The 16,510-nt window shown below is 41.8% G+C and overlaps 1 protein-coding gene across 2 annotated transcripts; it reads right to left on the bottom strand.

Moving 5' to 3' along the window:
• Positions 1–845: 845 nt before the first annotated feature.
• On the bottom strand, positions 846–16,199 carry CNOT8 (CCR4-NOT transcription complex subunit 8). Of its 2 annotated transcripts, XM_064366551.1 has the most exons (7): positions 15,993–16,199; positions 11,355–11,543; positions 9,666–9,859; positions 5,348–5,509; positions 4,303–4,447; positions 3,207–3,317; positions 846–2,340 (listed from the first exon to the last, which is right to left on the bottom strand). In XM_064366551.1, the coding sequence occupies exons 2-7, from the start codon at positions 11,469–11,471 to the stop codon at positions 2,191–2,193; spliced, it is 879 nt and encodes a 292-aa protein (XP_064222621.1). In that variant the 5' UTR covers positions 11,472–11,543; positions 15,993–16,199; the 3' UTR covers positions 846–2,190. The 2 variants fall into 2 exon arrangements, with proteins under 2 accessions (XP_064222621.1, XP_064222622.1); XM_064366552.1 differs by lacking the exon at positions 15,993–16,199 and having other exon boundaries at positions 11,355–11,792.
• Positions 16,200–16,510: the final 311 nt, after the last annotated feature.

The following is a 16,510-nucleotide window of genomic DNA, read 5'->3' as shown; positions in this document are numbered from 1 at the left end:
ACTGAACTCCAGCCTGGACGACAGAGCGAGACCTTGTCTTAAAAAAAAAAAAAAAGAATTACACCTGAAATTATTCTCTTGGTTACCGTACAGTGCCATCCTTTTTTAAGGATGAGCACTCACACATGCACTCATACATACCAAGTTCTTGCCAGTTCTAATAGACTTGTGCTCTTTCTTGCTAAAGCACTACTCGAAGTTCTTAACTTTCACATTCAATGACCAAACCCCACACTCAACACTGAGTTCCTCAGCCCTTTATCTCAGCATTTTTCCTGACATGTAAGTAAATCCTTAATTGTAGAATATATTAAAACGTGTTTTAATTCAAATTTGGAAGGGTATCTGCATAGGGCTTACAGTCACCAGCATGCCAGGGCACCCTCGTTGAGAACCACTAACTGCTGTTTCACCACAAATTATACTGGTAAATCTGTGTCAACTTCTCAGTCAAAATTCCCTATCTGCCCTTGTATTAGACTCCTTAAAACCCCACATCTTGTGTCACAGAAATAGGTGGAAACAAAGTCTTGAGCCGACTGTAGGACAGCTGAAGTTCAGGTTGTTTAAAAGAATCCCACTAATTAACAAGCTGATCCACTACATATAATGGAGTGACCCCAGGAAATACTGGTTTAATTCTGTAATACTAAGAAGACCCAACAATCTTGAGTATGAAGAGGCAATTCCATTTACACAGGTGCTCATGAAAAGCTTCCTACCAAGTGGTATTTTGAATGTAAGCCAACTTGGGGACAATGAAGACAAGATGCTCTTATGTCACTGATGGCAAATGACCATCTTCCAGAGTTAGCAATCCATAGCTACGAATGACCAAACCTTAATGCCAGTGGTTAAAAAGAAATCTTTATTTTACAAAATTAAAAACATAAATAATATTTACAGTCATCTTAAATACCAGCTTATAATACTAGACGTTTTTGAATCATTTCAAATTGAGTTTTCCATAAGCTTTTAAAATGCAAAACCATTCATTCACTTCAGCGAGTTACCAGTTTTTATTTATTTCTACCAATCCAAAAGGGGTTTTGGTTTTTTGAAATTGTCCATACTGTAGTCATTCAAAAAAATACAGTATGCTTTTTAAATGACTAGCTTTAAAAAAAAAAAAAAGTCCTGAGCTTCCTACCCCAGTTGTGGGCTATTATTCCAAAACAACTCAAGAACCCAAATTATCTTACTGCCTGTTTACATGTAACTACTCCAGCATTTTAAAGACATATTCCTGGTACTCACATTAATCCATCTCCCTAACGTTTCAGGTTTGCTGGAAGGAAAAGCAGGGAAAATGGAGAAGTGGGAGAATCCAGATGACCAGCTGAAATCACATTATTGAAAGTACAACAGATATGACCCAAAAATCTGATCTTACTGGTTTCCTTCAGGATCAAATCCAGGAAATTATACAAAAATTTCAAATGATTTCAGATGACACATATGTGACAGCAAACCTCAGTGGCACAAAGGAACACACAGACTTAAAGACGCTTCAGTGGTCAACATTCATTCTGAAGTTCTCATGAATGAAGGGTAGACAGATTCAATAAATTGTTTGCTTTTATGTTTCATTATCTGGTCTTCAAATTTCAGCACTGAGCAATTCATTTCCATATAGTAATAAGTAAAAAAAGACTATGAAAGTGTGAAGAAAGCAAGTATCTTCGAGAAGGGTCAGAAAAGGAAAGGAAGACTCAGTATCTGTAACTCATTACACAAGAACACCATTTTGTTCCATTCTCCCTGGAAGCCCTCAGCTCAGCTGAGAATCAGAGCAACAATCTTCATTATCAGAGTAGCAACAAATTTTTTAAAAAAAGAATGACAACAGGTAAGAGTTATATACATTTTACTAGTTTGTTTCAGACTTGTCCTGGATATTTAAAAAGGTGTCAAATGAGCCATGGATGCTGGTGACAAGAGGCAACCGGAGAGGAGAGACTTGGGGATGAGGAACAGGGAAGACTTGTTTACAAATTCAGAGCAAACTCCTCTCTTCTGGATCTAAAATAAAGACATCTTTTGTCTTCAGTAAAACAAGTCTTTCTGCTCAATGCAGATGGTAGGTACAGTTTGCTCAAAAGAAGCATTTTCTCTTGGGGAAGGTAAGTACACAGTCAGCACAGTAAGCACCAATCTGGGATGAGGCCCGCCCTGCAGAGCCTGGTGCCGTCACTGCTGCATGTTGTTGATGATCGCCAGGATGCTCATCTTCTCCTGAGCAGAGTCCACGTCCTCATTCTGCTTCTGGGCCACTCCTGTGCCTAAGCCATAGAGCCGTCCACAATATTTGGCATCATCAATGCTGTCCTCAAAAAACAACTGCAGAATGGGACAGAGAACCATGGTGAGAATTACGCCAGGAGTCTTGACAAGTATAAACACTATCACATCTGGCCAGGTGCAGTGGCTCACACCTTTAATCCCAGTCCTTTGTGAGGCTAAGTTGGGCAGATCACTTGGGGTTAGGAGGTCAAGACCAGCCTGGAGCGAAACCCCATCTGTACTGAAAATACAAAAATTAACCGGGCATGGTAGGTAGCACACGCCTGTAATCTCAGCTACTTGGGAGGCTGAGGCGGAAGAATCACTTGCACCCGAGAAGCAGAGGTTGCAGTGAGCCAAAATCATGCCACTGCACTCCAGCCTGGGCAACACCACGAGACTCATCTTAAAAAAGAAAAAAAAAACCACTACCACATCAGCACCTCCCAGACTTCCTAAAGCCCTGAAAATATTGCAAACTAAAAAAAAAAAACTAATAGTAAAGAAAGGCTCAGCTGGGCACAGTGTCTCACGCCTGTAATCCAGCACTTTGGGAGGCTGATGCGGATGGATCACGAGATCAGGAGTTCGAGATCAGCCTGGCCAAGATTGTGAAACCCCGTCTCTACTAAAAATATAAAAAATTAGCCAGGTGTGGTGGCGGGCACCTGTAATCCCAGCTACTTGGGAGGCTGAAGCATGAGAATCACTTAAACCCAGGAGGCAGAGGTTGCAATGAGCTGAGATTGCACCACTGCACTCCAGCCTGGGCGACAGAGTGAGACTTCATCTCAAAAAAAAAAAAAAAAAAAAAAAAATCAATGTTCAACAAACCTCAGCCCACACAGACCATCCACCACTAACTAATTTGCCTTCAGCAAATTACTACCAAGAGGTCCGTGATCACATTCAAGGAAGCTTACCTCTTTCATCCTAAAGAAAGCCATTCCTGTCAGCAGTGAGTCTGAGCCTGCCTGGTGCTGCCTTCCAATCCTCTGCAAATCCAACTGATCAGCAACTTCCTGAAGACCTCCCTGGAGATGTAAGGAAAACAAAGATAATATTACAGACCCAACATGCCTCTACTGGAGTCAACTAAGTCCAGTTATGAGTTCACTAAATTCTGGCAAGAAGTGGGGACAGGCCATTTACTTAGCAGGACTTAGTTTCCTCTTTTTAGCTCTTTTCTTCCCTCTTTCCAAATGATATATTGTGCTACATTCTACGTTTTCCTCCTTTCCTTTCTATGTTGTTAATTTTGCCAGATCTCCGCCTTCAAAATCAGAACTGCAAGGTTGAAGAAACAGTAAATCCTACTCTAATTCTAGACAGTAAAGCTCTGTGTCAACAATTTATTAGGGTACCAAGTTCTAAAACTTTCTAGGGTTAAAAACTCCTCTGAGAAGGCCGGGCGCGGTGGCTCAAGCCTGTAATCCCAGCACTTTGGGAGGCCGAGGCGGGTGGATCACGAGGTCAAGAAATCGAGACCATCCTGGTCAACATGGTGAAACCCCGTCTCTACTAATACAAAAAATTAGCTGGGCGTGGTGGCGCATGCCTGTAATCCCAGCTACTCAGGAGGCTGAGGCAGGAGAATTGCCTGAACCCAGGAGGCGGAGGTTGTGGTGAGCCAAGATTGCGCCATTGCACTCCAGCCTGGGTAACGAGCGAAACTCCATCTCAAAAAAAAAAAAAAAGAAAAAACTCCTCTGAGAATCTGTTACACCACAGACCCCATCCCTAACAAACTGCATTTATACCTTTTCACTAGGTTCATGGGGCTCAAGTGAAGAATGCCTGCCTTAGGATGACAGAAGCAGAGGGTTCTTCCCTTCATGGCCAGGTTAAAGATTGTTACCACACAAATATCTGTGAGATTGGCCTTCTATTATACCCTGTCCACTACCACACTGGCATCTAGTACTCAATAATGCATGCTGAACACACAATAAAGCAAAGTCAGTCAGCTTTTTTTCTGTCCTTATTTTTATTTCTGGTATTAAAAAAAATAACATATACCTTAAGATTTTTGCAACTCTTCATTAGGTATTTCACATCATAAATGGATGGGAAGAAAAGATTCAGAATATGAAAGAATTCATGTTCCTCTTCTGGCAAACGAGAATCTGTAAGCAACTTTACCATATAGCCAAAATCATAGCCACTACAAGGAGAGAATAAGCCACAGAGGTTAAAAAAGCAGCAGTTATCAGGCCCCAGCGTTCAAGCATTTTATTTCTCAAAGCTACTTTGTGTAAGAAACTTTCACTTTTCCTGAGTAGTTTATCATACTATAATCTGAACTTTTTTTTTTTTAAACATGGTCTCGCTCTGTTACCCAGGCTGAAGTGCAGTGGCACAATCTCGGCTCATTGCAACCTCTGCCTCCTGGGTTCAAGCAATTCTCCCTGCCTCAGCCTCCCAAGTAGCTGGGACTACAGGCACCCGCCACCATGCCTGGCTAATTTTTTATTTTTAGTAGTGACAGGGTTTCACCATGTTGGTCAGGCTGGTCTTGAACTCCTGACCTCAGGTGATCCACCCACCTCAGCCTCCCAAGGTGCTGAGATTACAGGTATGAGCCACTGTGCCCAGCCTATAATTTGAATTTTCTAATAACAACCTAACAGACTAATATGGGAGATATAAAAAAGTACCCAAGGGTTTGTAGTTGTGGATTCAATCCACCAAAAATCCAAAAGTACTCAGAAGGTAAAATAAGGAGAATCTGGCTTTCAGGTACCTAAGAAACTCCAGGATAGCCACTTAAAAGATAACCAAGTGCTGTGACCCTCTCCACCCTCCATATTCCCACTTGGAATTAAACCCACTGATAGCCGCATGACAGAGCCAAATACTGTGTGAAGTAAACCAGTATGAGCCCCAGTGTTTTCTGAAAAACTGAAACATGGGCAACAAGTATCACTTCAACTTCTGACTGCTGCTGATCAACAGAACAGTCACTAGGACTTCAAAAATAACTTCAAGACTTCAAAAAATAATTCAATTCCCTGCTCCAGTGTAGCCCAAAGTGAGAGAGAAATACACATTCCCTAAGACTGACCTATGAAATGAAAGCCATTTGACATTGTCACAGAGAACCACTCCTGATGTCATAAGCAGCTCTGCAAAGTGCAGTGTGTCAATCCCTTCCTCTTCATGCTTCTGAAACTGCAGTCCTGAGTTAGCAAGAAGATCTATGGAATCCTGGGAGTACATGTCCTCTCTAAAAAACAAGGTGTTTATTTATTAACTGGTAAATAATGAAACAGAAGTAGTGGCCACAATATTACCACCACCTTACAATTATAGTACAAGTATTTTTAAAATGATTTTCCTAAAAATAGATCAATTCACTCTTTCAAGCATTCAAACAAGCATACAAAGTAGACCATCGTATTTCTGTGACAGACAGAAAAATGAGATTTTCCTACATAAACTAAATTTCCTAATTATAAATTTCCCAATTATAAAATGTATATATTTGGTAATTATTAAAAAAAAATTGACCAGGTACAGAGGTGCATTCCTGTAATCCCAGCACTTTGGGGGGCCAAGGCAAAAGGCAGGAAGATCGCTTGAGGCGGAAGATTGCTTGAGGCCAGACCAGCGTGGGCAACATTGCAAGAGCCTGGGCAACATTGCAAGACTCTGTCTTTTACACACACACACACCCCTCTTTTTTTTTTTTTTTTCCCCAAAGACGGGGTTTCACCATATTGGTCAGGCTGGTCTTGAACTCCTGACCTCAGGTGATCCGCCCGCCTTGGCCTCCAAAGTGCCTGGCCTGACACACACCTCTTAAACACACACACATACACACCACCAAGCATGGTGGTATACACCTGTAGTCCCAACTACTCCAGAGACTGAGCTGGGAGGATTGCTTGAGGTCAAGAACTGGAGGATTGCTTGAGGCCAAGAACTGGAGGGTGCTCACACCACTGCACTCTAGTCTGGGTGACATAGCAAGATCGTATCTCAAAAATAAATAGGTCGGGCATGGTGGCTCACACCTGTAATACCAACACTTTGGGAGGCTGAGACAGGCAGATCACTTAGGCCAGGAGTTTGAGTTTGAGACCAGCCTGGCCAACATGGTGAAACTCCATCTCTACTAAAAATACAAAAATTAACTAGACGTGGTGGCATGTATCTGTAATCCCAGCTACTCGAGAGGCATGAGAATTACTTGAACCCAGGAGGTAAAGGTTGCACTGAGCCAAAATCATACCACTGTACTCCAGCCTGGTCAATAAAACGAGACTCTGTCTCAAAAAATAAATAAATTTTTTAAAAAAATCAACCAACAAAAAAATACTGAGGCACAAATTGTGGGCAGCCAGCTAAGCTGACCCAATGTGCCTTTCAGCTGATTCAGGCTGCTTGCCTCAGTCTCAGGGGATCCAGCAGCTGCTACAGGCTGAGAAATGTGCCACTGAGAAGGTATCCAAGAGCCATGAGCAAAAGACCCAGAGGCTGAAGCAGATCAAAGCAGCAGCTGAGGGTGAAACTGAACAGTACCACTTGCAGAGGGAGAAAGAGGTCCAGTCAAGGAAACTATAGCCCTGGAATCTCAAAGTAGCTGCAGCACTCAAGTGGCATAGGAAGCCCAGGAGAAGAGGACCAGCCTGCAGACCTACTTCTGGCAGAACAGGGGTGAAGCTTGGATAGCCTCTTGGCCTATCTGTGACATCGGCCAGAAATCCATGAAAACTATGACATGAATGGAGAGGAGTAGGAGAAAGAAGTGCCTGTTCCATAGACTGGCATTTTAGATGCCTTCGGGGAATATGAAGCTTTAGCAAGGCTCAAGTTATATTCTTATAACTTTTCAGGCAGTAAATGTAATTTCTGTATATTATATAGCAGGTCCCTTCACATCTTGGAGAGTAGCAAATCTAGCTTCTTCATACAGACTTAAAACTTACCTAAAGCTTTTAACTTTTCAAAAGGACATTAAAAAAAGAAAGATTTTCTCTTTTTACTTCGTATATCATAGAAATATAATGGGTATGTGTTGTCTGTTTTCCTATGCCTTTTAGCTCAAGCAACACATGTATCATTGCTGACTTTTTCTTTCTTAACTCTAATGGAAGGAAAAAAGTTCTTTGAAGAAAGGAATAAAATTTTTTTTCCCCTGATGCTTCCATGAAGGTCAGGGGCTTTATCTATTAAAAAGTAGTAAATAGTTATCTAAAGTAACCTATGTGAAGCAGCAGCCAGCCTTAAAGTAGTCTATTCCTGCTAATGGTTCAAACAATGAATACTAGTGTAATTGTTTGAGCTACTTTTAGTTTCTCTTAATCAAAATTACTAGATGACAGAATTAAATAACTTATTACATATTATTACTTGGTATACAGTTAATTATCTAAAAGACTCTTTGTCTTGAAAAAATTAATGTTCTTATAATACTACCCCACAGATATAACTAACACCTCCATTTACATCTTTCCAGACTATTTTCTCTATCTACACATACATATCCCTTACATCTCTGTATCACAGACCAACTTTACAGATCAATACTCCTCCATTGTAACACTGTAAAGATATGTCCATTAGTTCAACCACAGGAATTATTTATAATACCACGTAACACAAAAGGAAATAAGCTAAACAACTCCTGTTCCACTAGACTTTCACTTGCTTTTCATATAAACTTGGGTTAGACAATAAGAAAACTGCTACAATCTCGATTTTTTTTCCCACTAAAACCAGTATTGAATCACAAGTTTCTTTTCCATGTAAATAAACATTATTGTTTTGTTTTATTATAACTAGGCTTCAATCTCAAGTAAACATTTCTTTTTTATAACTAGGCTTCGATCTCAAGTAAACATTATTATTATTTTGAGGCAGAGTCTCACTCTGTCACCTAGGCTGCAGTGCAATGGCACAATCTCAACTCACTGCAGCCTCCACCTCCCAGGTTAAAATGACCCTCCCACCTCAGCCTCTGAGTAGCAGGGATTACAGGCACCCACCAACACGTCAAACTAATTTTTATATTTTAGTAGAGATGGGGTTTCACCATGTTGCCCAGGCTAGTCTTGAACTCCTGGCCTCAAGTGATCCACCCACCTTGGCGTCCCAAGAGTGCTGGAATTACAGGCGTGGGCCACCGCACCCGGCCATAAGTAAACATTATTTTAAACACATACATACTCAAACCCCTCAGTGAAACCATTCATTTTTCTTCCTTGTATTATTTTATTTTTATGTTACAAACTATAGGCTTTGACAATAAACTAAAAAATGCAGTTAAAGGAAAGATCCAGATCATCTCCCCAAATTACTTGAACCTCAAGGAAATTTCCAAAACACATGAACAACAATCAAAAAAATTACTCCTGCCAGGCAGAGTAGCTCACACCTGTAATCTCAGCACTTTGGGAGGCCAAAGTGGGCTGATCACTTTCTACAAAAAATTAGCCAAGTGTGGTGGCATGAACCTGTAGTCCCAGCTACTTGGGGGGCTGATGCTGATGTGGGAGGATTGCTTGAGCCTGGGAGATTGAGGCTGCAGTGAGCCATGTTCACACCACTGCACTCCAGCATGGGTAACAAAGCAAGACCCTGTCTTGACAGAAAAAAAAAATTACCCCTAAGTTATGAAACACTCCTGATTCCCAGTTAAACAAAGCAGGATCTGATAGAAAATACAGTAACACCACTTTATGCAATCAGCAAAATGGAAGTCTCCCCCAAATTTTCTTTTAAAATTCCTGGGTATACATCCCAAAGAACTGAAGGCGAGACCTTGAAGACATATTTGCACACCCATGTTCATAGCAGCAATATCCACAGCGGCCAAGAGGTAGAAGAAACCCAAGTGTCCATCAACAGATGAATAAACAAAATGTGGTATATACATACCATGGAATATTCCACTGCCTAGGAGTGGAACTGCTAGGTCATATGGCAACTCTATGTTTAACCTTTTCGGGAACTGTAAAACTATTTTCCAAAATTTCCCACAAAATTCTATATTCCCAGCAGCAATGTATGAGGGTTCCAATTTTCTCTACACCCTCAACAACACTTATTATGTCTTTTTGACTGTAGCCCTTCTAGTGGGTGTGAAGTGGTATCCCATTGTGGGTTTAATTTGCATTTTCCTCATGACTACTGATGTTGAGCAACTTTTCATGTGCTTATTGGCCAGCTGTACATTATCTTTCAAGAAAAATCTATTCAGATCTTTTGCCCATTTTTAGTTGGGTTGTTTATCTTTTCATTGTTGAGCTGCTGCAGTTCTTTAAGCAGGGCTTCACTTGTTGACATTCCCTATTCCATCCTCTGCTTGACCGTTCTATCCAACACCTACCTGGATTCAGTGAAAACAAAACTTAAAATTTTATTTAGAAGTCACTTACGTAAGGTTAAATTTGAAGTTGAACTGCCAAGTATTGATTCCAGAAGGATATTCTCCCTTCTCATTTGTGAATGTAAGTCCCAGCTGGATAATTTTTAAAAGGTCAACATTACACCGCAGAAGCTGATACTGGTAATCTATGGAACTACGAAATTCACCAATTGGCCGCACCACAACTCCTGGAAATTCTGTGTCCTGGAAAAGGAAAAGTCTGTCATCACAAGGTTTCACAAAACAGTGGATGCTGAATTGGTAATTCATAAATACAATTTTACCTCCATTTATAAAAGTTAAGTGACAAGCCCCAAACTTGGGCACAAAATTCCTTTTTTTTTTTTTAGATAGGGTTGTTCTGTCTCTGTCACCCAAGCTGGCATGCAGTGGCACAATCACAGCTCACTACAGCCTCTACCTCACAGGTACAATCAATCTTCCCACCTCAGCCTCCCTAGTAGCTGGAACTACAAGTGCACACCACCACGCCCAGCTAATTATTGTATTTTTTGTAGAGATGGAGTTTCACCATGTTGCCCAGGCTGGTCTCAAGTAATCCACCTGCCTTGACCTCCCATACTGCACAGATTACAGGCATCAGCCACCATGCCTGGCAAAAATTCTACCTTAAAATACTGATCTTGTTGATATCTAGAAGCATTAGAATCATGAAGCTTTGCACAACAAGTTGATCCTAAATAAGCAGAATGTCAATAGAAATAGTTGAGTAACTACAGGTAGATATGCAGTCAATTAAGAACATTCTAGGTCAAGAACAATATATGAATAAAAATATAAATAGAGGGAAGTGAAACAGCCATTCAGAAAAAAATATAAAGAGACAGGCTTAGCTTGAGTGAAAAGATAAAGGAGCTCTGAATACCAAGCTAAAGACTTAACTCTATAATCTCTAAAGCAGGAGTCACAAACTCCAAGCAGCTAATGTAAAGGAGGAAAGTCAGCTAGGTATGAAAATGGTACAAGTAATAGGGACTGGAATAAAACAGAGAGCACATGCCCCTCTACAAAAGGCCCTTAATATTACCACAATACTCATCTCTCCCTCTCCAGCCAGTGTCAGGCAGGGGTGATACCATATATTGCCAGAACAATCTGGAATTTAAGTAAGATCTATTGACTTTTAAATGCTGGCAACAAATTTTTTTAATTTTGAATAAACACTGACAGCCAAATTCATCATATCTGTGGAACAGATGTGCCCTAGGGGTTGACATAACTTCTGCTTTAAAGACTTTCAAACAGAGTAATGTTACAAAAAATCTAAGACACTAGAAGTTACATCCTTCTCAGAGACTTCTAAGATACTAGAAGTTACATCCTACTCAGAGACTACTACTGACTACCTTGATATTTCACAAAGCAAGATAACCTTCCATCAGGTTTAATTTACAATGGCTTTAGTGGAATATACTCATTCTTTTCAAAATCTCAAATTAAACATTCTCTAAACCCATATAAGAAGGTGAGTGAAGCTGGGGCATGGTGGTATGAGCCTGTAGTCCCAGCAACCTGGGAGGATGAGGTGGGAGAACTGCTTGAGCCCAGGAGTTGAAGGCTGCAGTGAGGTATGACTGCATCTGTGAATAGCCACTGCACTCCAGCCTGGGCCAAAGAGCAAGACTCCATCTTTGAAAGTAAAAAAAGAAGGTGAGTCAAACAGAGTAGAGTGCCTTACCATGGCAATATAACTGTAACTGAGTACGATTTCTCGGATCTTCCTCATCTCTTCTTCTAGATTACTGGCCCACACTTCACAGATAACCTGGCTATTCTCCACAAGTGCTGCAGGCATCCTGAAGAAACCTGAGAAGTCGTCTTCAGCTAACTAGTTTTAGAGTGCAAGTCAGACAATGTTTGATCTGATCTGGATTTTAAAACATTTTAAAATCATGTAAGTTTATATACACATAAGATGTCAACAAAACAAATACATCAAAATATTTTATAATCACTTCATTAGTTTAAAACATTAAAATCATATTTTTTGTATGATGGGGAAACTTTGACACACACAGGCACACACAGTTCTTTCTTGAAGAAATTGGTTACTGAAACTTCTGCCCAAGCAGTCCTCTGCCACAGAAGTGAAACCACTACCCTAAACTGGTTGTTCAGCCCTCTGTAGACTACCCAAAGACTAAAAGAATCCCCAGTTACCAGAAATACGCCCTGATCTGGACTTTCACTTCACTTTATACAGAGACCAAATCACGAAAACAGTCCTAAAGGAATCATCTTAGCTATTTTCAATGTACCTGGGATCTCTGAAAGCCTGAAAGAATATGGATCTAAATTCCCATACTCTAGCCTTTGTATCCATATGATGAATACAGGCAAGGGATTCTTCCCTCATCCCACAAAAGGAAATTCTTCTTCTCCACAATCCAAAAGTCAAATACAACTAGAGGCAATTAACAATAGCAGTGCCTCTTCAGATTTGTGCAAACAGAGCATGAAGTGAGGGATTTAAGTAGTAATAAACAATCCCACTTGCTAATTTGAACCCTAAAAACCACAACGAAAATCAGAATTTGAGTATTTACTTTTTTTTTTTTTTTTTTTTGAGATGGAGTCTAGCTCAGTTGCCCAGGCTGGAGTGCAAAGGTATACTCTCGGCTCACTGCAACCTCTGCCTCCTGGTTTCAAGTGCTTCTCCTGCCTCAGCCTCCCAAGTAGCTGGGACTACAGGTGCACATCACCACACCCAGCTAACTTTTGTATTTTTAGTAGAGACGGGGTTTCACCATATTGGCCAGGCTGGTCTTGTACTCGCGACCTCTTGATCTACCCGCCTCCTCCCAAAGTGCTGAGATTACAGGTGTTAGCGAGCTATCGCGCCCAGCCAGTACTTACTTTTAAACACATAAATTAAAAAGAAACTATGCAGTAATTCAACAGTAGGACTAAAGATGGCAGGTATAAATCATTGAACCAGAAACAGAATGTTTATTTTTGGTGTATTTTCTAGGATAAAAATTAGGGAGGGGAAAGTATTCTGTGAGAAAAAATTCAACATAATTGGGTCTCTGAATAATGCTGTTATTATTAAAGCAAAAAAACATAAGAGGCTTGGTTACAAAAATACAAAAAATAAAAAATAAAAAAGGAGCTTATCATAAAGGCATTTACTTCTAAGGCAAGCCCACCACATGGATCTGCAACATAATAGTGGGATCTAATGTGTACATTTAAAGAAAATGTCCTAGAAACAGTAAAACAAATGTGAGTGGTTCCCAAAGGACAGAGCAAGGAAAATCTATGCTTCCTACTTTCAAGATTGGCAGATGCAACAATGAGAATCTGGAGCAAAACAAAACTGGTATAAAGTGTCATCATTTCTCTAAGAAAATTCTGAGAAATCAAACTGCTGGTTTGCCTTCCCTTTGAAGATTCCATTTATTCAAAGTATCCTATACTTTACAGATTTTTCTCTGTAATTATAGTAATTAAACTTAGGTAGACTATGTGGTATCCAAAAACAGTGGAAACTTCTTAAAGCCAGAATACATTTCTTCTCTTGTTTTTGTTCTATTAAAGGCTTCCAAAAGAACAACAAAGATCAGGAAAAGAGAGAAGTTCAGAATGAATGTGCTGTAAATTCCACTATCTGACCATAATTCAGAAAATGTTGGGACTCAGAATTTTAGATTCCTAATCTTAAGATTTCTCCCCTGCAAAAGGCTGTAAAACCATTTCCTATACCCATATAATGTTAACTCGGTGACACTTCCTTATTTCCCTAACTGAAATAATATCCTTCCTTTTTGGTGTCATTTCAAACACAACCATAAACTACTTTGGAGGAAGTGGGTGTATCACTCCTGGGGTTTTGAGAGATGTTTCCATAAAAGCAAAAGCAACAACAAAAAAACCCCACACAACCAAAAGGCTTCTATTTTATTCTCTCATAAATAGAACTGGATTTTAAAAAGCTAACCACTGTTATACATATGTGGCATATATATAAGGACTGCAAAAGCCAGACAACTAGCAAAAATATGTAACCCATTTTTGCTCCAAAGTTAGCTAGGATCTGTGGGGAAGTACACAATAGCTTGCAAGCCCCTGAATGTGGTGTCACTCAAAAATTAAAGAGGAATCACACTATGTACATTTAATTTAACAAGTCAAATTACTGCATATGGTGGCCAAAGGAAAAGAAAAAAAAAAGGCCAGCGCAGTGGCTCACACCTGTAATCCCAGCACTTTGGGAGGCCAAGGCAGGTGAATCACGAGGTCAGGAGTTCAAGACCAGCCTGGCCAACATGGTGAAGCCCCGTCTCTACTAAAAATACAAAAAATTAGCTGGGCGTAGTGGCGGGCACCTGTAATCCCAGTTACTCAGGAGGCTGAGGCAGGAGAATCGCTTGAACCCGGGAGGCAGAGGTTGCAGTGAGCTTAGATGGCACCACTGCACTCCAGCCGGGGCAACAAAGTGAGACCCCATCTCTACAGAAAGTACAAAAACTTAGCCAGCCATGGTGGTGTGTGCCTGTAGTCCCAGCTACTCAGGAGACTGAGCTGGGAGGATCACTTGAGCTCCAGGAAGTCAAGGCTGCAGCAGTGAGCTGTGATTAGGCCACTGCATTCCAGCATCAGCAACTGAGGAACACCATGTCTCAAAAAAAAATCATCATCATCATACCAGCAATTCTGCCTGCCACTTTCCACTTTGTAAGCACATGCTCCAAAAGGAGCCTAAGATAAGAAATCACAAACACACCGTTCCCTTGGTTTGTCTTCCTCCTTTTTTTTTTTTTTTATTGCATTTTACGTTTTGGCATACATGTGAAGAACATGCAAGATTGTTGCATAGGTGCATACGTGGCAGTGTGATTTGCTTGTCTTCCTCCTTTTAAGCCACCTCAGTGCAAGTATCTCACAGAGCATCACAACTGTATGCCTTTCAAATATGCTTATTTGCACAACACAGCTTCTAAAGGTAACCTAACTACTTTATCTGGGGTACAACCAAAGCAACAGTATTAAGTTTCAAAACTAAGGAAAAACCGTCCAAGATGCAGTCAGAAACACGATGCTAATCTCAAACTTGCACTTTCCTAAGGAATGTTTAAGGATTTTTACCACATATAATGTTTGCCTCACAGGCTGACTTAAAAACCTGACTCCCACATGAGCTACACAGGAAACTGTGCAAGAGGGAAAGGTTTTCACAAATACACACACACCCCTATGAATTACTGAAGTCCCTGCCCTGTGCTGACCTGCAGTGCAATATGTTCAGATCGCTCCCGTTGACCTACAGTGTAAACTTTCTCCAAAACATATAGCTCCTTATTTACACAGGAAAGCTTTGAAGGACAACTAATGATAAAGCCACCGGAAAGTTTTCTCTGCAAGCAATCGAGGCCTTGCTCGGGAAAAGAAATGTTGAGTCTGATTTCGTTTGTTTAAGCCCAAGTGTACAAAGAAACAATAAACATCACTTCCCTATTCTAGAGGTCTGAACAAAGATTTTGCCGTGTGTAGATGAGATAGAAAAGGAAGTGGCACGTTTGAAGAAACAGCAGCGTTTAAGAGGGAGGGTCCTCTCCAAACTAGGCTGCCACCATCCTCTGACTCTCCCCTACCCCAAACACTGTCTCAAGGCACTGCCCTGGACTGAACCGCAGTTCAAACTTCTTAAAACTACCCTAATGGCCCAGCTCTGTGAGTTGGCTCCTCCACTCATAAAGCAATAGAACAGCAAGAAAAAGTTGCGGGGACGCAAGAACTAAGGAGGAGGAGGCGAGTTAGAAGGGGGAGGCCCGCAGGGTTCCAAATTCAGGTCCTCTCCGGGACTCAGTCTCCCATCATCATTCTCTTCCCGTTTATCACCATCCTTCCACTTCAAACCACACTCAGTCCTCCTCCTTCTGACACTCCATTTTTCTTTGTTTTGCTTGGTAAAGCAAAGTTAAAATTACGGGCCTTAGGACTAAAAGAACTAAATTCGAAGCCAGGCCAGGCTACGTAGTAGTTGTGTGTTCTTGCATAAGCCACTTAACCTATTTCGTGCCTCAGTTTTCCTATCTCGTAAAGTGGGTTTGATAATAGTATGCACCTCGGAGGATTGGAATACAAGTTAAAATGAAGCATATGAGGTGCTTTGTAAAGTCCGCGTACATATCACTCGAATATTATCGTGCGGCGGTAGCCATTATTATTACTACTATCTGCTGGGCTTCCTCTCCTCCTCACACACCCTGTCCCTTACACATGCCCCCCACTCCCCTTCCCCCTACAGACCCCGATGGTCTCTCACACTCTTTCATCTCACGCTCCACTTTCCGGTAAGCGTAGGCTCGCTTACCGTGACTGGCAGGGCACGCGAAGCGCTGGCTGGCTGGCTGGCTGGCTGGCGAGCTGGCGGGCCGACTCCCCGGCGGCTGCGACGGCGGCGGTCCCTGACCCAGAGCTCTCCACCCTCTACCCCGGATCCGCTCCTAGAACCGAACGAACTAGTGAGAGGGGCGCCCCGGTGCCCAGAGCGGCCATACGTACCTCCCACCAAACAACGGGACGGCACCACTCTACCCACCCGATCCGCCCGACTCGCCTGCTCTCTAGAGTCACTGCAGACGCGCGCGCGCCTGGTCATGCCCGCTCCTCCCCCTTTGCGCGCCCCTGCGACTCTGTGCGTGTTCGCTCTGCCGGTGAGTTCGCGGGAAGCAGCGCGCAGCCGCAGAACCAACAGGGCGCCGCCGAATAGGTGGGGCGCGGAGGCCTCGAAGCACGCTTGCGGAAGACCGCCCTCCCGCGGCTCTCTTCGCGAGATTCGTTGCGCCCGCTCAATTTAATCAAGATCCCTACTCCTCCATTTTGGTCCTC

This window comes from Aotus nancymaae, unplaced genomic scaffold (assembly GCF_030222135.1).
Source record: "Aotus nancymaae isolate 86718 unplaced genomic scaffold, 86718_ANA_hifiasm-v0.15.2.pri h1tg000064l_1, whole genome shotgun sequence".
In the NCBI taxonomy this organism is placed as follows: Eukaryota; Metazoa; Chordata; class Mammalia; order Primates; family Aotidae; genus Aotus; species Aotus nancymaae.
The sequence above is the reverse complement of the archived record's forward strand: the minus strand, read 5'-3'. Positions and strand labels throughout refer to the sequence as shown.